General features: G+C 50.2%; 2 protein-coding genes across 8 annotated transcripts; both read left to right on the top strand.

Moving 5' to 3' along the window:
• Positions 1-739: 739 nt before the first annotated feature.
• LOC110332031 (tumor necrosis factor ligand superfamily member 12) lies at positions 740-13,273 on the top strand. Of its 7 annotated transcripts, none has more exons than XM_029546033.1 (12): positions 740-1,187; positions 1,345-1,392; positions 1,961-2,036; positions 2,756-2,809; positions 2,892-2,927; positions 8,661-8,785; positions 8,945-9,079; positions 11,339-11,417; positions 11,553-11,600; positions 11,752-11,870; positions 12,295-12,433; positions 12,975-13,266. In XM_029546033.1, the coding sequence occupies exons 1-12, from the start codon at positions 1,029-1,031 to the stop codon at positions 13,082-13,084; spliced, it is 1,128 nt and encodes a 375-aa protein (XP_029401893.1). In that variant the 5' UTR covers positions 740-1,028; the 3' UTR covers positions 13,085-13,266. The 7 variants fall into 7 exon arrangements, with proteins under 7 accessions (XP_029401893.1, XP_029401894.1, XP_029401892.1 ...); XM_029546034.1 differs by having other exon boundaries at positions 1,342-1,392; positions 11,755-11,870; XM_029546032.1 differs by having other exon boundaries at positions 1,342-1,392.
• Positions 13,274-14,140: 867 nt separating this feature from the next.
• On the top strand, positions 14,141-23,478 carry Senp3 (SUMO specific peptidase 3). The gene is made up of 11 exons (XM_021211950.1): positions 14,141-14,448; positions 15,255-15,962; positions 16,959-17,198; positions 17,292-17,403; positions 17,775-17,922; positions 18,039-18,086; positions 19,094-19,171; positions 21,990-22,127; positions 22,311-22,394; positions 22,500-22,550; positions 22,964-23,478. The coding sequence occupies exons 2-11, from the start codon at positions 15,266-15,268 to the stop codon at positions 23,072-23,074; spliced, it is 1,707 nt and encodes a 568-aa protein (XP_021067609.1). The 5' UTR covers positions 14,141-14,448; positions 15,255-15,265; the 3' UTR covers positions 23,075-23,478.
• The last annotated feature ends 319 nt before the right edge of the window (positions 23,479-23,797 follow it).

Below are 23,797 nucleotides of genomic sequence, written 5' to 3'. Positions count from 1 at the left end.
TGGGTCAGGACCTGGTTGAGAGGTGACTAGGGCTCTGCCCTCAATAGTAGATTAATCAATCCATCCACGCAATGAATGAATTAGTGGGTTATCTTCAGAAGGTATTGGCCATAAAGCCAGTTTGGCCGCTCTCATGTTCCCTATCTGTCACCATGTGATATCCTGGGCTACTTAGGACTTTGGCAACAGGAAGGCCATCACTGAGGGTGGCCCTTCAACCTTGGACCAGAACCATGAGTCAAAGTAAGGATAATAAGGATAGAGGGAGGGCCGGGCATGGTGGCGCACGCCTGTGATCCCAGCACTCGGGAGGCAGAGGCGGGCGGATTTCTGAGTTTAAGGCCAGCCTGGTCTACAGAGAGTTCCAGGACAGTCAGGGCTATACAGAAACCCCGTCTCAAAAAACCAAAACAAAACAAAAAGAAAAACAACCAAAAACAACCAAACAAAAAAACAAAAACAAAAAACCCCAAAACCAGGATGAGCTGAAAAAAAAAATAACCTATGCTGGGAAGGAAGTAGTTAGGTTGCAGACTTGAAACAAGTTGAGGAATTCTGGAAGAGGGCATTTCAACTCAGAAACTGCCTCCATCAGATTGGCCTGTAGGCAAGCCCTTTGGGGGCATTTTCATGATTAATGATTGCCGTGGGAGGGCTCAACATACTGGGGCGGTGCTGAGTTCCTGGGGCCAGGGCCCGTGTCCCATCCCTGGCACACTGGCCTGGGTGGATGCCTGTCCACTTCTGCTTTCACTGGTCCTCAGAGTTCTTGGTCTGGAGTGCCACTGCGGTCGCCTGCCTGCATGCGCCCGGGCGCAGGACGACTCTTACTTCTTGCACTGCACTCCGGGGAGGCTGGAGTTTAATCACACAAACAGTGTCCGGCTTCCTGTCCTCATCCGCCCCCCTCCGGCCCGCTTCCCTGGTCCCTCCCTCTCCCCTGGCCCGATCCGCCCACCAGCTCCCCCTCCCCATCCCTCGGGTCTCGGGATGGGGGGGCGGTGAGGCAGGCACAGCCCCCCGCCCCCATGGCCGCCCGTCGGAGCCAGAGGCGGAGGGGGCGCCGGGGGGAGCCGGGCACCGCCCTGCTGGCCCCGCTGGTGCTGAGCCTGGGCCTGGCGCTGGCCTGCCTTGGCCTCCTGCTGGTCGTGGTCAGCCTGGGGAGCTGGGCAACGCTGTCTGCCCAGGTGAGGCCCTCAGCATACCCCTTTCTGGGTATCTTAGGAGCAGAAAGTACAGAGAAGCAGATGGGGGCCGGGTGGGCAGAGGGCCAGGGGATCGGAGAAGGGGTGGAGGATGAGATGTCAGGAGAAGGACTGGGTGACGCTGCCTCCTTCCCAGCAGGCGCCTTCTCAGGAGGAGCTGACAGCAGAGGACCGCCGGGAGCCCCCTGTGAGTAGGTGTGGATGCTGCGTAAGGGATGCCAGCATGGAAAAACGTGTCTGAGCTGAGCGTTGGCTGGCTGTGACAGTTGTGAGGTGTGTGCATTGAGCTGTGTGTGCAGGGAGACTCCAGCTGGTACTAGTTTATGACTGAGTGTGCGGAGTGAACCAGCCCACGTGGGTATGTCGGTGTGTACAAGAGGGTGATCTGGATGTAAGGGGGCAACTCTACCAAGGTGAGAGTTGTGCTGCCTGAGTGGAAAGTGCTGATTGGCTGAGAGGTGAGACAACGAGGAGTCTGAACCAGATACTAGAGACAGGCTGTATGAATGATAATGTATGCATACATGCTGTCTGTCTCTGCCCCACCTTCCCGAGATCGCGTGCATGTGTGTGTGCGTGTGCAGAGTATGTCAGTAGGGTGCAGGTTGTTGATTGGGGCTGAGCCTCACTCCCAGGTTTGGCCAACCCCTAACCTCCCAGGTTTTGTCTGTTACTGGCTGATGGTTCTTCTGACAGGCTCTGTGCTTGTTTGTCTTTGGGAGGTCCTGTTTGAGCCCTGCCCTTAATTCCCCTAGGAACTGAATCCCCAGACAGAGGAAAGCCAGGATGTGGTACCTTTCTTGGAACAACTAGTCCGGCCTCGAAGAAGTGGTGAGCATCCGTCCCTATGTTCTAGTCTCAGAAACAAGATTCTTTGGTTCATATATTGCTTTGCTCTGAATTCACAACAGTCTTATGAAGTGAGCAGAGGGAAAAAAAAAAACAAAAAACATTATTTTTGTAGAGAAGCTGAGGCAGGGAGCCTGAAGGAGATCCAGAGTAAAGCAGCCAAGCAACTGAGAATGGAATCGCTACCTCCCTCTAAAGCTCATTTGCCACATGGAGCTGTTACCTGTAGACCCTACCACAAATGACCAGGCGTTAAAACGACTCCAGAAGTCCTCCTAAGGAAGCCCAGGCTTCCCTAAACAAAGACTCCCATGAATCAGGGGTTCATTACTATATATATTACTGGTTTGAATGGATGAAATTTTCCCTGCTGTGTGTGTCTGTATCTGTGTCTGTGTATCTGTGTGGTGGTGGAGCTAGATTCCAGAGCCTCGTGCATGCTAGGCAAACACTCTACCACTAAGCTGCACCCTAGCCCAGCGCGATTATTAATAGCCACTTCTTGCTCTCAGAAGTATCTCAGTTTGGATGATAAATTATGTTGTCACTGTTGGTGGAGGAGTATGAGGCTGGGGGTGTGATGCCCAGTAGTCTGGATAATTGCCAGGGTCCTGAGCAGGGTGAGAGGCTGGGGTCTAGCTCCTGGGTCCCCAGAGAGGTGTCTCTGCTAATCTCCTAATAAATCCTTGCTTTATTTTTAGCTCCTAAAGGCCAGAAGGCGCGGCCTCGCCGGGCTATTGCAGCCCATTATGAGGGTAGGTAGCCAGCCCACCGTGGAGGAGGGATGGTGGGAGGTGGGCAGAGGAAGCCTCACCAACCCTTCCCTGTGTCTTACAGTTCATCCTCGGCCAGGACAGGATGGAGCACAAGCAGGTGAGTCCCACCTGACCTCAGCTTTCCCTGGACCCATCATAGCATCTCTCATACCTGAAAAGGGTTCCCCAAGCCTCTTTGTTCCTGCATCTATGCTAGGAACCCCAGAGGCCAGTTTAGGAAATTCCTCTAAGTTCTCTCTATGACCCTGGCATGGGGTCCTAGAAAGATCCCAGCCCTCTGCAGAACCTAGGCCCCTCCCGACCCAGTGGCCCCCAGCTTCCTCCTCCAGCCCTCAGGCTTTTCTAGGAAGCAACTGTGTTCTCTGTGTTCCATGGGTTCTCCTACTGTGTGATCATTATTTCTCCAAATGTTCCCAGTCTCTGACCATCTCTGTCCCCTACCTTGACACCATGACCTTAGGACCTCAGACTTAACTCTGCCCCTTCCCCATCCTGGATCACCTTGCCTCCTGCCCCAGCTTAGCCCTCCTGTCCCATTGCTTTTCTGCTTAGCTTCAATCTCTCCATGCTATGGCCTCAGCCTCACTTCCTGGCACTGTGGGGCTGACACTCCTGTGCCCTAGTGTGCCTCTCTGGACTTTGTACTTGCTGTTCGTCACCTGGAACATCCATCCACCGTGAAGGCCTGGAGGCAGGATTCGAGAGTTGGCTCGGACTGGGGCATTAGTAGTAGATAAAGGGAGAATTGGAGATTCAACGTGTGGCTTAGAGAAGCAGGCCTTGCTAACGGATTAGATGTAAACAGTAAGAGAAATGGAGGATTAATAACTAGGATACACCTCCTTTTCTGTACTTGAGGGGGGTCTTGCCACTCTACCCAGGCTGTTCTAAAACTTCTGGGCTTAAGTGATCCTCCTGCCTCAGCCTCCTTAGCAGCTGGAACTCCAGGCTGGTACCTTCATATCTGGCTCGAGTATCTGAGAAAGAGAATGCCATTTCCTAAGACTGGATTGCCCAGGAGGGAAGTAGTGCAAGTTGACTGATTAACTTGGAGATGTCTAATAATGAACAAATGGGGAGGGTGGTTAATAAAGTGAATTTCACCCGTGGGTGGGTGGGAAGGCTGGTCCAGGCTAGGTGAGAAATGGTCATGGGGTTGTTATTTAAAGCTACAGGATGAGATGAGACACTAGGGGAGAGAGACTCCCCCCCCCCCCCAAAGAATGAAGCTGGGCAGAAGGGGAAGCCAGCTGAAGAGATGGGAAAGGAAGACTCTGAGGCAGGGCGTGCCCTGAGGTCTTAGAAGACAGTTTCAGGCAGGAGGATGTGGCTGTCTGTGCAGAGGCAGCCGAGAGGCCACATGACATGAGGACAGAGATGTGACTACAGGGTTTAGTGACATAACACCAATTGATGACCTTAATGGGCGGTTTCAGGGTTGTGGTTAGAAGTGTAGACCGAGCGAGCGCAGAAAGCATGGAAAAGGGAATGAGAAGACAGCGGCAAGGAGAGAAGTAGCTGGTCAGTAAAGAGGGACTTAAGCCAAAGAAAACCTTGGTCCTTAGCAAAGCTGGATTCATCCCGGTGCCTTTGGCGTAGGCACTGGGATTAGCCAGTAGGCATTAGGATTGATCAGAGCCCTACAGCTGCCACAGTAGGAAGACAGACACTATGCAATAACCTACATCTAATAAGTGAGGGAATAGTCAGCTTGCCCAAGGTCATGGCAGGCCTAAGTGGTGGAGGTGGGGTTCAGAGCCAGCTAGGACATGCTCAGGAGCTGAACACAGTCTTCATGACAGACTCACTTGGGGCAGGGATAAGGGTCCCCATAGGCCAGTGCTCGAGAAGGTGGAAGGGATGTTTCTAGAAGGAAGAGACGATACACTTTCATCATGAAGATGCCAAAGGGACATGAGAAGTGGTGCTTGTAGGTTTTGTGGGGGACCCTAGGGGAACTAGGACATGGCAGCAGGAGATCTGAGGAGAGATGCCACACTAACAAGTCCAGCCCGTATGCAGGCAAGGGAGCTGCCAGGCAGCATCGGACACCCTCTGAAGGTTTATGGTGCTTCGTGACCTAGGAGCTATTCACATTCCCAAGTATACCATGTCCTCAGGCCACAACTAGCAGTGCCCTAAGCCAGTCAGTATGCCTTGTCCTTCTTCCTCCCTCGCTGTGCTGTTCAGTAGCGCCAGGCTAGCTCTCTTTGCCTGGGGGGAGACAGCTGGTTTGGGCATCATTATTTGGGCATTATTGGGCAGCTGATGATTCCCCAAGCCTCAGCCCACCAATTCAGCATACATGCAATTAGGAACCTGCTCTATACCAGGGACCAGGCCATGGTGAGTCACACGCACGCACGCACCTTTGCTTAACTAAGGATTTACCACAGAAGAACAGCAGACAGTCTGTAAATGCATAATTACAGTACTAGATGACAAGATGACGGTAAGAGAGCCCAAGATACATGGCACCACACAGGAAGACAATTTTACAGTGGAGTCGGGGACTCATTGCCCCTGGTAGTATACTGCATTTAGGCCTTAGTAGGCCTCAAAGCATAATTGTGTGGAGGAGGCAGGCTCAGGAGCCATGCAAGGCCAGGCTTTCCCAAGAGTCTGATGAGGCTGAAGGTTGTTAACACATCATGTCACAGTATCAAACAGATATTTTGAGGTCCTCTGATGTCTGCAGGTTGGACATGCCTGTATAAGAAAACAGGGTAGGTTAAACAGGGTAGGGTAGAAGACTATGGAAGACAGATGGCAGGTCACAAAGAGAGAAGGGGTTGTTCTTCAGTGACCCATCCATCAAAGGTAATGCAGGAGTCAGGCTTTGGAAATGGCAACTCCAATACTTTGGAGAATAAATTGGAAAAGTCAAAATTGAAAACAGTGAGGAGTCCAAGGAGGCCAGACTGGGGAGGAGGGGAGGAGAGGTCAGGGCTGTGCAGGGGCAGGAACAGCAGGAAACGGTTATTATTGAGCAAATTTGCTATTGGTATAGGAGAGACTGGTGGTTCTGTGAGCCACACATGGGGTGTGGATACTGGAGTGAGTCTTCATTCACCCTTCTGGGTTAAGGGGTCAGGTCAGTTTGGGTAAAGGGAGGCTGGTAAAGGACACGTGGCTGTGCTAACTCAGATGGAAATGCCAAGAAAGAATCACTCCCCCCTACCCCCCAGGGAGCATGGGGTGGGTAATGTGGAGACAGGACAGGAAGACAAACTGAGGGCCATAGGCCAGCTAGATGAGTGCCGTACCACAGAGCCACACCCTAATCCAAAGAGGTATTGTTTACTTGAGAAAGGAACAAGAAAGACAGGTAGGGTGGAGCGCAGTGTGATTCCAGCACCTTGAAGGCAGAGGCAGGAAGGTCAAGGCTGTGTTCAGTAACTAACAGGCAGCCAGGGCTACACAGTGAGACTCTTGTCTTCAACCAAACAACAAAAAATAAGAGACAAGAACAGAGCTGGGAGCCAGGCATGGTGGTGGCACATGCCTTTAATCCCAGCACTTGGGAGGCAGAGGCAGGCAGATTTCTGAGTTCGAGGCCAGCCTGGTCTACAGAGTGAGTTCCAGGACAGCCAGGGCTAAACAGAGAACCCCTGTCTCCAAAAACCAAAAAACAAAAACCAAAAAAAAAAAAAAAAAAAACCAGAGCTGGGGATGGCGGGGGGGGGGGGGGCTGAGGAGGGAGGGGGGGTTGACTGACTGACTGTCAGGCCTGAGACCCAGGAAGCCTATGGACCCAAAGTATGAGAACTGTCAGGTAACTCCTCACCAGTGTCTTAGGCCTCACTGAGGTGCTGGGAATACAGTCGGGGTGAGTAAGACGGCTGTCCTTGCTCCTGCAGGGGATAAATACAGAGTTCATGTTTTGCTGACTGCTGGGGAACTAGAAGGGAAGTCAGAAATGGGCATGGTCTGCTTGTCTTATTTTGCTTTGTTTTGAGACAAGGCTTTGAATTCAGGAACTTTCTTTCTCAGAATCCCAAACGATCAGATTATAGACCTGTTCCATTTCACACACACACACACACACACACACACACACACACACACACACACACACACAACCCCATTCCTGCAGGAGAAACCAGAAGGCGTCAGGAAGAGATCCTGAGGGTGTGGTGGGGGGGAGGAAGACCATTATAAAGCCCCCTAGAGAGGAGGAGCTTGGAGCATGGTGGGAGACAGGAAGAAGGCCAGGGTGGGATGGGTGGTGGTGGGGTGAGCTTGGAGGGCTGGCAGCCTTGCAGCAGGGCCTGGGGAGTCATGCACTCTGAGGTCCATGCCCAGTGCTACTTCCTTTTTGTTTGGTTGTTTTTTTTCGAGACAGGGTTTCTCAGTATAGCCCTGGCTGTCCTGGAACTCACTCTGTAGACCAGGATGGCCTCGAACTCAAAGATCCACCTGTTTCTGCCTTTCAAGTGCTAAAGTTAAAGGCGTTTGTCACCATGCCTGGCTTTCTTTCCAGTTTTCAAATATATTACTTCTAGGGATTTCTCTTTGTTTTGTGATGACAGAATTTAGAGTCCTAGGCATGCTAGCTGAGCATTTTACCACTGAGCTACATCCCCAGCCCTTTGCCTGGCATGGCTTTTGGTAGCAGCTCTGTTGATAGATCTCACATCCCACACAGCCCGCCCACCTGTATAATCCTGTGCTCTTAGTCTACTGTGACTAAAGTACACCCTAAGGTGCAAACCGTTAATCACCACAAACCATGGGGCACACCTGTAATCCCAGCATTAGGAGGCAGAGGCCGGTGCAGGCCAGTTTCTGAGTTAGAGACCAGCATAGTCAATATAGCGGACAACAGGACAGCTAGGACTGCATAGAGAGAGCCTGTCACAAACAAGCCCCACGAGGCCAAGTCTGGTAAAGTGGCACATACCATAACCCCAGCGTGAGGAATCCAAGTTCATCTTCACCGGCATCCAGCGTCTGCGGCCAGCCTAAGCTACATGAGACCCAGTGTCAAAAAATAGTAGTAATAAAATGAGGAAGAAGAAGCCACGTATCCTTTAGCCCTCACACTATATTCCCATCATGACTAGCCTCAAGCAATCACCTGCCCCCTCGCAGTCTCTATGGACTACTTATTGCAGGGATTTCCTATGCTCTGTAGACCAGGCTGGCCTCAGACTCACAGAGATCCTCTTGCCTCTGTCTCCCAAGTGCTGGGATTAAAGGTGTGTACCAGCAATACTGGGCATATTCTTCTCATTTGTGTAGGAAGTTTTGTTTATTTATTATTTATTTATTTATTGGTTTTTTTCGAGACAGGGTTTCCCTGTGTAGCCCTGGCTGTCCTGGAACTCACTTTGTAGACCAGGCTGGCCTCGAACTCAGAAATCCGCCTGCCTCTGCCTCCCGAGTGCTGGGACTAAAGGCGTGCGCCACCACGCCCGGCTTGTGTAGGAAGTTTTAAATTCGTAACCCATGAGTCTGGCCTGTCATCCATTTTCAGTTGATTCAAATGATGCGGGCACGTGTGTGTATATATAGTACAGTATAGTATAGTATAGTATATGTTCAGGACATAAACCATGAAGTAAAATGTAAAAACTCTCAACTCTTCTGCTGTAGTACTACTCTTTATTCTCCCCAGAAGCAATCACCAGTGACAACTTCCTGGTCACATGTTAGATCTCATCACACAATACTTTATTATCACTTCTTACCATAAGGACATGGCTCCACCTATACTCTGGGCAAGGTGTACATACACACACACACACACACACACACACACACATTACTTAATGGATTCCTGGGGAGTGTGGGGGCTTCTACTTATCCCCAAACATCCCCCATTCAGGTGTGGATGGGACAGTGAGTGGCTGGGAAGAGACCAAAATCAACAGCTCCAGCCCTCTGCGCTACGACCGCCAGATTGGGGAATTTACAGTCATCAGGGCTGGGCTCTACTACCTGTACTGTCAGGTAAGCCCTGCCTGGCTCCAGGGGCAGAGTGAAGGCTAAGGGAAGGAGGGATTGGCAAGGAATGGGTGGGAGGGGGAGAATCTGCAACTCATGGAGGAAGATGCCTGGATTTCAATGAGGGCAGGCAGAGGTCTGGATTTGCTTGTCTCTCTGCTCCAGGTGCACTTTGATGAGGGGAAGGCCGTCTACCTGAAGCTCGACTTGCTGGTGAACGGTGTGCTGGCCCTGCGCTGCCTGGAAGAATTCTCAGCCACAGCAGCAAGCTCTCCTGGGCCCCAGCTCCGTCTGTGCCAGGTGTCTGGGCTGTTGCCGCTGCGGCCAGGGTCTTCCCTGCGGATCCGCACCCTCCCCTGGGCTCACCTTAAGGCTGCCCCCTTCCTAACCTACTTTGGACTCTTTCAAGTTCACTGAGGGGCCTTGCTCTCCCAGATTCCTTAAACTTTACCCGGCTCCAGGAGCATCACCACCCCACCCCACCCCCACCCCTCCACCCCCTCGCTGCTTCTCTTTCCAGCCCTGTCCTCTCGTCAAAGGCAGCCAGAGCTTGTTCACGGTTTCCATTCCACAGACGTATCCCTGCTCCTCTTTAACACCCCTTCCCACCACAGCTATCCACCTCACCAGCTCCCAAAGCCCCCACTGATCCCTGATCCCCTGGCCCCACCCCCAGGACCCCGTGTTTATTGACTTCGGGCAGCAGGCACTGAGATGGGCTGGACCTGGTGGCAGGAAGCCAGAGAACCTGGGACTAAGAAGTTCCCAAATGTGAGGGGGAGAGCTGGGAATAGGCTCCTCCCTGAAGTCCCCGACGTGGGGAGAGCTGGGGACAGGCTCCTCCCTGGATCCCTGTGGATTTTGAAAAGATACTATTTTTATTATTATTGTGACAAAATGTTAAATGGATATTAAAGAGAATAAATCATGATTTCTCTTCTTTGGGGTTCAGAGTAACTGAAGGTTGTGGGAAGGGAATTTAGGCTTTGGGGAACAGGGACCTGCATGCCTCCAAGCTGCAGTTCTGAATAGAAATCACATAGGCACCAGAAAAAAGCAAGCAAGCAAACAAACAACAACAAAAACCACCTGGTCCTCGGCTCAAGGTGCTGCAGAAGCAGCCTCATTTTCCTAGCAAAGAACTTCCTCCTGCAGGGGAATCCCTGGCTGGGAGGAGCAGGGCCCTTCCTCTTGGCGGCCTCAAGCAGTTGAGCAGGTGCTGGCAGAGGTCTGGCTAGGAGATGGGATGGGAGCTAGCTTGGGAAGGGGCTCAGAGCGTAGGAAGGCCTCCGGTGGGCCAGCTACACGGGTGTGGGGAGGAGTGCTGCACCGACTGAGGGCCTTGGCGCTTTTGTCTTTTCTCTTTGTCCAGAGAACCTTATGTAAGAACTCTTCTTGGGAAACAGGAAGTCCAGCTTGCCAAGTTGAGCACAGGGAGCAGTGCAGGCCTGGTTCCAACACACTCGGCCCAGCCTTAACCCCAGCGCCCTGCCAGCTTCTTGTCCCTGCTTCTCCTCCCTGCTGGCCCCTAAACCCCTTTTTTTCATCTCCAGTCACCCCTAACAAACCTCCCCAAAGATCTCATTCACGCCTGAGTCAGTCTGCCACACTCACCTTCTAAACCCCACGCTGTCCGGCTTATACCCATTCCCTGTTCCTGGCACCATGCCTGGCACCAACCGACCTGCCCTCCTCCAACTTAGGGGCCGCCCCTGGGCTCCTGAATGCAGGCCGCTCCTTCTGGGTGTCACGGCTGTCCTGTCCTTCCTAGATAATGGCACCAAATTCCCCTGAGGCTAGGGGGAAGGGGTGTCAGAGTGGCACTAGCTCGACCCTGGGGACCAGGGGGACTAGTAGTGCCCTAGCTTGATTTCTTCCTATTCTCAAGTTCCTTTTTATTTCTCCCTTGCGTAACTTGCTCTTCCCTTCTGTGCCTTTGCCTGTATTCCCACCCTCCCTGCTACCTCTTGGCCACCTCACTTCTGAGACCACAGCTGTTGGCAGGGTCCCTAGCCCATGCCAGCCTCATCTCCAGGCCACATGGGGGGCTCAGTCAGAGAGCCAGCCCTTTCGGTTGCTCTTTGGTTGAGTTGGGGGGCGGTTCTGGGGGCTGTGACTTGTGCTGTAGCACTACTGATCCAACAAACAGAGCTGCAAAGCCTGAGGCGGGAGGTGAGCCGGCTGCAGCGGAGTGGAGGGCCTTCCCAGAAACGGGGAGAGTCCCCATGGCAGAGCCTCTGGGAGCAGGTGAGTTAGGGGAGATGGGAATCTAGGGGGAAGGATGAATGGCAGAGGGGCCTCAGAGCCTCCCAATCTGCAAAATTGCAAGTAAGTGCTACAGGTGGATCTAGATTTGGAAGTCATGGGAACAGCCATTTAAGGAAAATAAACTGTTAAAAGATTAATGCCAAGAACACCCTGAAAGGCAGTCAGGGCCCAGACCAGGGGCCTATGACAGGCACATACATTTCAGCTATTCCTGGTGTTGAGGAGGCTGGGAAGAAAGTTGTCTGAGACCCCTAACATCTTAGTCAAACTCTGGCCCTCTTTCATGAACAGAGTCCTGATGCCCTGGAAGCCTGGAAGGATGGGGTGAGATCTCGGAGGAGAAGAGCAATACTCACCCAGAAGCACAAGAGTGAGCGGGCCCTGGGGTTTTGGTGGGGTTGGCGGTGACCCAGGAGCAGGAGGAATGCGGAGCAGAGCTGAGGTGAGGGTGGAGGGTGGACTCCGGGGCAGGTCAACACTGCCGTGTCCTCCCTTCTTTCCTTAGAGAAGCACTCGGTCCTGCATCTCGTTCCAATTAACATTACCTCCAAGGGTAAGAAGCACTATTTTAAATAACGGCACTGTGGGAGGGGCACCAACCAGGAACTGTGGGGCTGGGGCCAAGAGAACCCTAGAAATGAAAAGGAGAGGGCTCATGTATCTGAGTGGAAGGAAATGCTGACCTGCACACTCCTCACCTCTAGCAGACTCTGACGTGACAGAGGTGATGTGGCAACCAGTACTTAGGCGTGGGAGAGGCCTGGAGGCCCAGGGAGACATTGTGCGAGTCTGGGACACTGGAATTTATCTGCTATATAGTCAGGTAATCCCAGATAAGCCCTGAGCCTATCGTGTGAACATGGAGACTGGCTTCTCACTCTTCTTTCTTTTCTTCTTTTTTTAATAAGTAATTTATTTATTAAGTACACTGTAGCTGTCTTCAGACACACAAGAGTGCATCAGATTTCATTATGGATGGTTACGAGCCATCATGTGGTTGTTGGGATTTGAACTCGTGACCTTCAGAAGAGCAGTAGGATCTCTTAACCACTGAGCCATTTCTCCAGCCCCCGTCACTCTTCTTTCTATGTACCATGTCTGTAAGGAGGGTTTCCCTGACCCCTCTGCTCGGACCAAACTTAGAAGACCCCCTCCTTATTGCCTGGCCTCACTGCCAGTGCTCCTGAGGCCCCCAAGGACTGAACGGTTCCGTCCTGGCTTTCTTCAGCGTCTCCCTTCTCTGACAGGTCCTGTTTCATGATGTGACTTTCACAATGGGTCAGGTGGTATCTCGGGAAGGACAAGGGAGAAGAGAAACTCTATTCCGATGTATCAGAAGTATGCCTTCTGATCCCGACCGTGCCTACAATAGCTGCTACAGTGCAGGTGAGAACTGTGGGCTCTGTGGAGAGTTGATCTCAGTGAGCAGAGCCCATCGCATCAACTCAAGCAGAGCTGACTTGGTGTGGGGAGTTAAGACCAGAGAGTTGGGAACTGGGGTGGAGAGGCAAATCTGAAGACTCAAGAACAAGATGCCGAAGTCCTTGCAGGGAGAAAAGGCACCCGCCTAGGAACAACTAGGTTCGTGCCTATAATTCCACATATGAAGCTCAAGTGGGAGGTTTGCCTAATGTTCAAGGTCAGCCTAGGCTACAGAGTGAGGCTGCCTCAAAAATTCAACAAGAAAGCCAGTGAGAAGACTCACTTAGGAAAGGGACTTGCTTCATCCCCTCACACCTCACCTCCTGGGTTTGACTCAGAGAACCCACAGAGCAAAAGGAAGGAACCAACTCTCAAGCTGTCTTCTGATCTCCACACATGCACATGTTCCCCAACAAAAAATTGAAAACATAAAATCAAAATGGAGGAGGTGGCTGGAGCAGGCAGGACCAAGCGTCTGAAATGTTCTTTTTCCCCCTGCCCTCAGGTGTCTTTCATTTACATCAAGGGGATATTATCACTGTCAAAATTCCGCGGGCAAACGCAAAACTTAGCCTTTCTCCGCATGGAACATTCCTGGGGTTTGTGAAACTATGATTGTGTTATAAGGGGGGAGGGGGTTCCCATTCCAAGAACTGGCCAGACAAAGAACAAGCAAATGATCAAGAACAGCTCTCCTTGGCTTTGTCTTGACCGTTGTTCCTCCCTTTGCCTTTCCCGCTCCCACTATCTGGGCTTTGACTCCATGGATATTAAAAAAGTAGAATATTTTGTGTTTATCTCCCACAGTCCCAAATTCTTTTGTTATGTGTGTGAAGGGGGTTTTGCGCACTGTGCCAAGCCTTGTCCACTGGAATGCATCCAGAACAGCAGCACCACCTAGCGGCAGGTCGAGGAGAGAACATGGTCTCTGCTAGGGAAAACCTGGCCAACGCTTCCAAGAACCCTGTTTCAGTTTACAAGAACCCTGGCTTTCAGTATCTCATTATTGCGTCCAAATTCTTGTTACTATCTAAACAAAGATGTTTTAGGTGCCCCGATATGCATGCCATGCATTCTCCCCATCCCCTGTAAACTTCCCAGCTGGGCACTGTGCTTTACGCCTTAAATCCCAGAACTCGGGAGGCAGATCTCGATGAGTTCGAGGTCTAAAAAGTGAGTTCCAGGCCATCCAGGGGTTACAAAGGCCAAACAAATAAACAAAAGACTCTCCATGATCAGACTGGTACCCGGGAAGTTTGTATGTACTGGACGCCCTGGCACACTGGTCGTGTCTCACTCTTTAATCACGCCCTGCTTAAAGTTTTTTTTTTTTTTAAACAAACAAAACGAAACCCCCAAAACCCAATGTTCGGCCTCCATTTCCCTAAGCGCCTAGCCTCGGGACAGTCCCTGCGGGGCCCCTGACATTCTGGCCATGCGCTGGGAAGCCCACTAGATCACCCAAAGCTCAGGCCACGGAAGAGCAGGGAGTACCGTGTGGCTGCGACGTAGAGCGTGAGGTTGGACGCGACACGCAGGCGTAAAAGAGCGAGCCGTGGGACTGCCACACGCGGCAAGCCAGGCGACAGTGCGCAAGCTCCGCTCAGCGTAGAGCTCGAGGGCGGGACCGTCCGCGGGCCTGGACGCGCGGAGGTAGGCGGGACTGAGCACGAGCCGGCGCCGCTCGCCGGGTGTGACGCACTAATTGCGCGCCGCCATCGGCGGTGGGCCTGGGGCTCGCGGGAGGGGAAGGAGGAGGAGGGGTGGCGGCGGTGCTGGAGGTGGAGGTGGAGGTGGAGGCGAGAGCCGCGCTGGAGGCGGCCGCAGTGGGGCGGCACGAGCGTTGGCTTCGTGAATCGAGACGGCTCCGCCTGAGGACAGCAGGAGTGGCGGGGTCGCCGCCGTCCGAAAGATGAGCCGGAAAGCCTGAGGCGGAGACACCCGCCTTGGGGCCCGTGTGCCCGGCTTCCCCGCTCCTGGTGAGGACGCCCCTTCCCCTCCCCCCGCCCTTGTGGCCTCTTCCATTTCTGGTCTTCGCTCGCACCTAACTGGGCCCAGGAAGCCCTTTAAAGGACTTAAGACCGTTGTGTGCCGAGTCGCCCGAGCTTTCAAACTATACTGGGGCCGGGGAGCGATCAGGTCTCCCAGGAGAAGACTGGAGAGGGGCCGGTCTGCCTGGCACCCACGGCTCCGTTCTGTCCCATCTCCTTAATTCGGTCGCTAAGCACCGATTCGGTTCGCTTGCAGTTTTCGTCAACGTCTTCCTCTCTTATCACTCTATTTCCTGAGCCATTGCCCTTGCACCGCCCTCCCCCATACCTGAGACGTGTGTCCCCCTACCCCCATATCATTCCAGGGTGAAAGGGAACCTCCCACAGGGGACCAAAGTTTCCCTGGTGAAAGTTGTCTTCCCAGGTACCTGTATCTGGGTTCCTGTGCTGAGCCATCTCTCTTAGCAAAGCAGCCCTCAGTCTTGTCCTAAGGACATCCATAGTAGAATTAAAGCTGAGCCTGGAAATACTGGGTTTCACCAAAGAGCTTAAAAATAAAATATCTAAGGCCTACCAGTCAGTCATTTTCTTTTGGCTCTACCTGGACAAGGGACGAAATGATGGCAGAGTCAGTTCCTTCTGGACGAGGTTGGCTGGGAAGAGCTGAAGTTAGGAGTTTTTAGATTTTTCTTTATTTTTATCTGAAATCAGAGTGGAAATGCTGAAGAACAGTTCCGATCTTGGAGGAAGGAGTAGGGTGTCCTCAGTTGGATAATCAAACTTTTGTTTTACAGGGTACTGAAAGATGAAAGAGACTATACAGGGGACCGGGTCTTGGGGGCCTGAGCCTCCGGGACCCGGCACCACTTACTCAAATCCCAGGCGAGAGCGTCTTCGTTGGCCCCTACCCCCTAAGCCCCGGCTCAAGTCCGGTGGTGGTTTTGGGCCAGATCCTGGGTCTGGGACCACAGTGCCAACTAGACGCCTCCCTGCCCCCCGGCCATCTTTTGATGCCTCAGCTAGTGAAGAAGAGGAAGAGGAAGAGGAGGAAGATGAGGAGGAAGTAGCAGCTTGGAGGCTACCCCCTAGATGGGGCCAACTGGGGGCCTCCCAGCGTCCTCGAGCTCTCCGACCCTCTCATAGAAAAACCTGCTCACAGCGCCGGCGCCGAGCCATGAGAGCCTTCCAGATGCTGCTCTACTCAAAAAGCACCTCTCTGACATTCCACTGGAAGCTTTGGGGGCGCCACCGAGGCCGGCGACGGAACCTCGCACACCCCAAGAACCATCTCTCACCCCAGGAAGGGGGTGCAACGCCACAGGTGCCATCACCCTGCTGTCGTTTTGACTCCCCCCGGGGGCTACCCCCACCCCGGCTGGGTCTGCTAGGTGCTCTCATGGCAGAGGATGGGGTGAGAGGGTCTCCACCAGTGCCCTCTGGGCCCCCCATGGAGGAAGATGGACTAAGGTGGACCCCCAAGTCTCCTCTGGACCCTGACTCGGGTAAGGTGGGAAATGGGAAGGGTGATGAGCCTGGAGCACCAGGAGTTTGTTGCCATGGTGAGCCTAAGAAAAGCAAGCGAAGCTTCCAGAATATCCGTGAAATGATCTTAAGCCTTAATTTTAAAGGCCCGTCTAGGCACACACCTGTAATCCTATGATTTTGGAGGCTAGGACGGAACAATGAATCAAGGCCCCCACCTGGGCTGCAAAGAAAGATCCTATCCTGTGGGAGCAGGACTGACGCCTGGGACAGTGTTGGGAACAAATCCTTTAGTAGATGTCCTATGGTCTAAAGTGCAGATGACAAAGAGAGCTACGCTCTAGGAAACCATGTTCATTCCAAGTCTTTCTTCCTGCCGGGATAAGGCCTGGATGTGTGGTTCTCCACAGGCCACTCATGGGTCTTGTGGAATATATCCTTTGTAGATTTTAACGTTTTTATTTAGAATATTTCCTCTTTGAGAACTCAAACTAAAAACTCAGCATCCTTACTACTCCCGAGCCTTCCTCACTCACTGTGCACTGTGTTAGGTGGTAAGCAGATATTGGCAGCAGAGATTGCTGAAGTCGCCAAATCCTAGGCTTTTGCATTTTTCCTCCTTTTTGAAGATTCTTCTTCTTTTTTTTAAAAATACTTATTTATTTATTATATGTAATTACACTGTAGCTGTCTTCAGACACTCCAGAAGAGGGAGTCAGATTTTGTTACTGATGGTTGTGAGCCACCATGTGGTTGCTGGGATTGGAACTCAGGACCTTTGGAAGAGCAGTCAGCGCTCTTAACCGCCATCTCACCAGCCCTTTTTTTTTTTTTTTTTTTTTTTTTTAAATAAACTCTGGCCGTCCTTACATTAGGCATTGGGGGGGAGGGGTGTCTGTATGCCATAAGGTTTCCATTGCTAGACCCTGCTTCACTCTGTGTTTGTGGTCTTATCATTTGTATGCATCGGTTCTTTTACACGGCCAGTTTCTCATTCCTATTTCTGTGCTTTATAGGCCTCCTCTCATGTAGTCTACCCAATGGTTTTGGGGGACTGTCCGGTCCTGAGGGGGAGCGCAGCCTGGTACCCCCTGATGCCAGCATACTCATCAGTAATGTGTGCAGCATTGGAGACCATGTGGCTCAGGAACTTTTTCAGAGCTCCGACTTGGGCACTGCAGAAGAGGCGGATCGGACTGGGGAGAAAGCTGGCCAGCATAGCCCCCTTCGGGAGGAACATGTGACCTGTGTGCAGAGTAAGCCATTAGAAAACTTAGTCTCCTTTTGGCCAGCTCCTAGGTCAGAGTCTAAAGGCCCCAGCTTACTTACTCTCTCCTCCCTCCATTTAGGTATCTTAGATGAATTCCTTCAAACTTATGGCAGCCTCATCCCTCTCAGCACTGATGAAGTTGTAGAAAAGTTGGAGGACATTTTCCAGCAGGAGTTCTCTACACCCTCCAGGTGAGGTCTGAGGGAGGGCTGGGACTGACTTCAGGGATGGGGAGAGAATGTTTATTCTCCTTTAGCGATGTATTTGAGGAAGTAAGAGCTAGAGCTGCAGCTGAGGAAGCTGCAGACAAAGTGCCAAGCCCTGTAAGACAACTGGGGGGATCTTTATGTAGTACACTGAGAGACATTGAAAAGCTTGTCCTTGAGCATTCTCGTGCCTATCTGTGGGGAGTGGGAGACCATAGAAACAGCCTGTGTTGAAAAAAAAAAAAAAAAGACAGACAGAAAAGTTGTTTTACATTGTTATTCTAGACAGTAGTGGGTATTTCTGTCTGCCCAGCCACATTAGCTCTTGTAAGATTCCAAAATTTTGGCCTGTGCAGGAAGAGTCTGGTACTACAGCTGATCCAGTCTTATCAGCGGATGCCAGGCAATGCTATGGTAAGGGGCTTCCGGGTATCCTATAAGCGACACGTGCTCACCATGGATGACTTGGGTACCTTATATGGACAGAACTGGCTCAATGACCAGGTAAGAAGAGGAACATAAAAGGGCTTGAAAGGGCCTTCAGAGGGAGTGTGGATGCATAGGGGAACCCTTTACCCCCACACTACATCCTCCAGGGCAAATTGCCACTTTTCCCACAGGTGATGAACATGTATGGAGACCTGGTCATGGACACAGTCCCTGAAAAGGTAGGTCCAAGCAGAATTTTTTTTTTCCCCTTTTTTGGTTTTGAAACAGGGTTTTTCTGTGTAGCCCTGGCTGACCTGGAACTCACTCTAGACCAGGCTGGCCTCAAACTCAGAAATCCGCCTGCCTCTGCCTCCCAAGTGCTGGGATTAAAGGCCTGCACCACCACTTCCTGGCCTTTTTTTTTTTTTTGGAGGCAGGGTTTTTCTGTGTAGTCCTGGTTTTCCTGACCCAACACTAACCTGATTATTTAGTCCCCAGAACTTTTGCAATCCTGAGCAGTTTTTTTAAAAAAAATATTTATTTATTTTATGTATATGAGTACACTGTAACTGTCTTCATGAGAAGGGGGCATCTGATCCCATTACAGATGGTTGTGAGCCACCATGTGGTTGCTGGGAATTGAACTCATGACCTCTGGAAGAGCAGTCAGTGCTCTCTCCAGTCCTCTGAGCAGTTTTTCCCCCCCTTTCCCTTTCCCTTTCCCTTTCCCTTTCCCTTTCCCTTTCCCTTTCCCTTTCCCTTTCCTTTTTATTTTTATTTTTTATTTTTTGGTAAACATCCATTCTTATCTCTTCTATTTTATATAGCTTAAGGTCTGCAGTTTGGAGGGAGAGATAGTAAGGGCTAAGCTATTCATTTTAAATCTGTAAGCCAATCTGTAGTGTTTTTCTGTTTAAATTGAGACAGCAACTTAATCTGTAAAAGGTTAAAGAGTGGTGGGCGTGGTGGCGCACGCCTTTGATCCCAGCACTTGGGAGGCAGAGGCAGGCAGATTTCTGAGTTAGAGGCCAACCTGGTCTACAGAGTGAGTTCCAGGACAGCCAGGGCTACACAGAGAAAAACCAAAAAAAAAAAAAAAAAGGTTAAAAAGTATGGTGGTAGTCATTGGAGCCATTTCACTTGGGCTCTACGAAACAGTGTGTGGATTTGGAGGGTGGAAGGGCAGCTTTGTGGGCAACTCTGAAGTCTTTTAATTCTATTCAGCTTTTTTGTGTCTTTGGCACAGGTGCATTTCTTCAACAGTTTCTTCTATGATAAACTCCGTACCAAGGGTTATGATGGGGTAAAGAGGTGGACCAAAAATGTGAGTTATGAATTTACAAATACTTGTATAGCACCTTGTCTCTAAAAAAAAAAATTACGAGTTTTGCTTGCTATGAATTTTTTCCCCAATCCTGGTCATCATTCTATAAAACGTTAAAGGTCTTGTGTATCTGGCATGATTGTAGAAACTGAGGATGCAGTATTAAATCAGAATACTTCTTTCTGTGATGGAATGAGGGTAAGGTAAATTACAGCTAGTCCTAGAGTGCTGCAAATGTCCTACAACAGTAATGTGACAGCATGGGAATAGGTACTTTGGATTGTGTGTAGGTCTTACCTACATCTGCAGTAAGGCCTTCCACATCCTGTGTGGTCTGGGAGCGGCACTTGAGCAAAAGGAGCGGTGAATGATTCAGACCTAGAGAGAGAATACTCTGACACAGTGACTGAGATAGTTGAATACAGAAAATTAGAGATCATGTGAGGCATGTAAGGTAGACTGACAAGGATAGAGGTGGTTCTGAGTACATTGTCTTGTGTGGATGTGAGTGCATGCCATGGTGTGGATGTGGAGGTTAGAAGTCAACTTGTAAGAGTCAGTTCTTTGCTTCTGTGACGTGGGTTCTAGAGCCCGAACTCAGGAAGTCAGGCTTGGTGGAAACACCTTTACCCTACCAGCCTAGCGATGCTTCATGTTTGATGTCCCCATTCAATGATTGAAGGAGAAGGAGTCTAGGTGCAGTACCTGGGGCTGGAGTGCCAAAGGAGAGGCCAGAGGGGGTTAATTTAAGGTAGAACTTGTAGACATTTCTGGCAGGTTTCATGTGGGATGAAGAGATCAGTGGAGAATTATATCTGGGTTTTAGGCTTAAGTGATAGTAAAAGTTGGGTCAGGAGGAGATGTGGATGTATTCAAGAACTTCCATAGGTTTCTCTGCCCTGTTATGAAAGGCCATGAAATTCCAGCAGTGACAAAGGAATATTGGTTCTAAAACACACACACACACACACACACACACACACACACACACACACACACGTCTTCCTCCTGTTACCTAACACTGCCTTTCTTTTTTTTTTTTTAAAAGATTTATTTATTTATTATATGTAAGTACACTGTAGCTGTCTTCAGACACACCGGAAGAGGGCATCAGATATTATTATGGGTGGTTGTGAGCCACCATGTGGTTGCTGGGATTTGAACTCTGCACCTTTGGAAGAGCACTCGGGTGCTCTTACCCACTGAGCCATCTAACACTGCCTTTCTATGCCTCAACCTACCCCAGAGTGTGTGGTTGTCACTCACAACCCCAGCCCAAGCGTCAGGATTTAATTTTTGTGCTTAGAATTACTCAGAGACCTGTTGAGTCTTGTTTCTTCCAGTAGAAGCAAGAGTGAAATACAGTTTAAAAACAAAAACAAACCCTTAGCCTTCTGTATATTGAGGTAAATGTAAAGGTGCATGCCGCCAAGCCTGCTGAGGTGAGTGAGATCCCTGGGACTTCCAGGGAGGAAGGAAGGAGAGAATCAGCTTGCCCTCTGGCCTCCACACCTTCACCCTGGCATGTGTACCCCACTCCCCTCCTCGCAATAATAATGTAATAAAAAAATTTTTGTCTTTCCTGTGCTGTTGCTTCCTTCTGTGACCTTGAGCAGTTACTTTCCCAATTTGCACTTTCCTCATGTCTTGAGTGACACAAGAACTTGGCAGTAGCATTTAGTGTAAACATTTACTGAGCATTTCTTTCAGGCCACGTGTATTATGTGGATAGTAGTTTACTCCCTATAGTGAATGAGGGCAGGTGCTTTCGCTCTCTCCCCCTTACAGATACGGAAAGGTATAGAAGGCTAAGTAGCTTGCTCATGGCCATGGACTAGTAAGTGTAGAAGCTGAGTTTCAACCCCAAAATCATGAGCCTGTTTTTTTGTCTGTTCTAAATTATTATATATGTATAGATGTTTTGCCTGAGTGAATATCTCAGCACCACATGGATGCAGTGCCATAGTGGCCAGAAGTGGGCATCAGATCTCTGAAACTCAAGTTAGGTGGTCGTGAGCTACCATGTGGGTGCTGGGAATTGAACTCAGTTTCTCAGAAGAACGGCCAACGCTCTTAACCTATTGGCCGTTTCTGCAGCTCCAGAGTCTGGGTACTTATCTAGACTTTTTCCTTTAATGGATATGTACCTGGTAGCAGAGCATGTAGTTCTACCTCCCAGGTGCTGAATTAGAAGGCACATGTGTTCTGATACTACCTTCTTATTTCTGTCTTTCTTCACCATCAAATATCTCCATATCAGCCAGGCCTGAGAAGCAGGAGGATATCTGGGTTAGGGAGATATCTCAACCTATAGAGGGCATACAAGGACTGGAGTTTGATCCCCACCTAAAAAGCCAGGCCAGGGGTAGTTGTTTTCAGTGTTACAGAAGTGGAGGTAAGTAGATTCCTTGGACTTGCTGGCCAGCCCACCAAGGTTAGTTGCTGAGTCCTAAGTCAGGGAAGGACCCAGTCTTAAACAGAAGGGCGACATTGTCTGAAGAGGAACAGTTATCTTCTGGCCATGATATCCATGGAACACACACACACACACACACACACACACACAGAATCTAAACGACAGGGTAGGGATGTGATTCAGAAGTAGAGTGCTTGCTTAGCATGCAGGGGACCCTGACTTATATACCAAGAACTGCCCCCCCCCCCAAAAAAAAGTATTAGCATCTGATGCTGAGCCTTGCCTCAGCATCCGTGGTATATATTTTGTAACTCCTTTGCTTGTTCCATATTTTCTCTTTAGAATCCTCGTGGCAATCAATAGGGTTTATGTTGTATCTGACTTCCAGCACTCTCTTTCCAGGTGGACATCTTCAATAAGGAATTACTGCTAATCCCCATCCATCTGGAGGTGCACTGGTCCCTTATCTCAGTTGATGTAAGGCGACGTACCATCACCTATTTTGACTCCCAGCGAACTCTAAATCGCCGCTGCCCTAAGGTTTGAGGAGGTTGTGGGGAAACAAGTAGTAAAATTGAAGGGAGATCTGGCAGCAAGCTATTTCAGGAAGAAGTGTGGGCTTGGAGTCCGAGGAGTGAGTGGGCATGGTGTTTCCCACCAGCATACTCTGTGTTACACTGGCAAGTGATTAAGGTATCACTTTCTTTTTTCTTGCCCACATAGCATATTGCCAAGTATCTACAGGCAGAGGCAGTAAAAAAAGACCGACTGGACTTCCACAGGGGCTGGAAAGGTTACTTCAAAATGGTGAGTTTCCAGAGGAAAATGGAATAGTCTGATAGGAGGCGGCAATTGAATTCATAACCTCTAGGAGTCTCCCAAGTGAACAGATTCTTGCTTTCTATTCCCTAGAATGTGGCCAGGCAGAATAATGACAGTGACTGTGGTGCCTTTGTGTTACAGGTAAGCAAATGATAAGGTCTTCTTAGCTTAGGGGTTGTTGGTGGCTCTTGCCTCAGTTGGTTCAGTCAGATTGCACAGCAGGGTGGACCTTTATGTGTTAGCACAGAAACCCTGGTTTCATTGGTCTTCTGGCCTTCCTTTCTCCATCCTCAGTTGGGACTGTTTTCTCTGGCTTTGGTCCTGATAGAGAGGCTTCCCAACATCCTTCTCTCAAATATATTCTCCAGTATAAACACCAAATATATTATGTAGGGTTGTTGAAGCCCCAGGCTTAGTCTCTAATGCCAGTGTGAGAAACAGGTATTTTCTGAGAAAATAGGATGTATTTTGTGTGAAATGTGTAGCACAGATCTTGACTTGGGAGGGTGCTCAGTGAACTGTTCTCATGGTCTATCTACTTTGTTCACACCCAGTACTGCAAGCACCTGGCCCTGTCTCAGCCATTCAGCTTCACCCAGCAGGACATGCCCAAACTCCGTCGTCAGATCTACAAGGAACTGTGTCACTGCAAACTCACTGTGTGAGCCTCATACCCCAGACCCTTAGCCCATCTATGGGCAGGGGAGAATGGAGACCCTTCCCAAGAAACTCCAGTTCCTTTTTGTTTCTCTACCCAATTCCCTTTGGATTTTCATATTTAAATGTTTGATTTCTGTATTTTGTTTTTTTTGCAAGTATGTTGATTTCTGATGGGAAGGGAATGGCCACATAAAAGCCCCTTTCTCCCTCTATAGGAGAATATTGCCTTGTGGCCTAGGTGGAGCAGCCATTCCTCCTTCCATGTTCAGAGGGCAGGAAAACAGTGTGGGGGTGGTGGGCGTGCAAAGGGATTACTGCCTGCCCGATCTTCAAACTTTTTTTTATATATATAAATATATATAAAAATGCCATGGTCCTGCTCTGGTCAATAAAGGATCCTTTGAAGATATGCAAGTGGTGGTCTTCCTTGAGGGGCCTCAAAATAGTGGATGTGCTTTATCTCAGGCCTTCTTCCAGCTAATGCTATTAGCAATCCCCACTTCAGGTCTAGAAAATTCAACTTGACATAAATGTCATCCCCGGGGAGCAGATGGCAGTAAATATCAACTAAGACTCGCTTACTCTTGTAAGGAAGCCCAGGAGAAACTGGAAACATACTAAATGAACCAGTGATTGAGTGGTGACAGTTTATTCCCCTATGCCCTTTAACCCAAAAATGGGTTCCATCGTTTTTTTTCTCCAGTCGGGGAAACTTACTATCCAATGAG

Source organism: Mus pahari, chromosome 14 (genome assembly GCF_900095145.1).
Source record: "Mus pahari chromosome 14, PAHARI_EIJ_v1.1, whole genome shotgun sequence".
Classification (NCBI taxonomy): domain Eukaryota; kingdom Metazoa; phylum Chordata; class Mammalia; order Rodentia; family Muridae; genus Mus; species Mus pahari.
Note: the sequence above shows the minus strand (reverse complement) of the source record. Positions and strands in the feature narration are given on the sequence as shown.

What these genes read in the sequence shown, in the direction of transcription:
- LOC110332031 (XM_029546032.1), top strand. Translation starts at nt 1,029, where the DNA reads ATGGCCGCCCGTCGGAGCCAGAGGCGGAGGGGGCGCCGGGGGGAGCCG. An exon ending in AGTCCGGCCTCGAAGAAGTG is followed by an intron (nt 2,037 to 2,755) that starts GTGAGCATCCGT and finishes CTTTATTTTTAG; the next exon opens with CTCCTAAAGGCCAGAAGGCG. An exon ending in CCCAGCTCCGTCTGTGCCAG is followed by an intron (nt 9,080 to 11,338) that starts GTGTCTGGGCTG and finishes TTTCATGAACAG; the next exon opens with AGTCCTGATGCCCTGGAAGC.
- Senp3 (XM_021211950.1), top strand. Translation starts at nt 15,266, where the DNA reads ATGAAAGAGACTATACAGGGGACCGGGTCTTGGGGGCCTGAGCCTCCG. An exon ending in TCCTCTGGACCCTGACTCGG is followed by an intron (nt 15,963 to 16,958) that starts GTAAGGTGGGAA and finishes TGTGCTTTATAG; the next exon opens with GCCTCCTCTCATGTAGTCTA. An exon ending in TAAATCGCCGCTGCCCTAAG is followed by an intron (nt 22,128 to 22,310) that starts GTTTGAGGAGGT and finishes TTGCCCACATAG; the next exon opens with CATATTGCCAAGTATCTACA.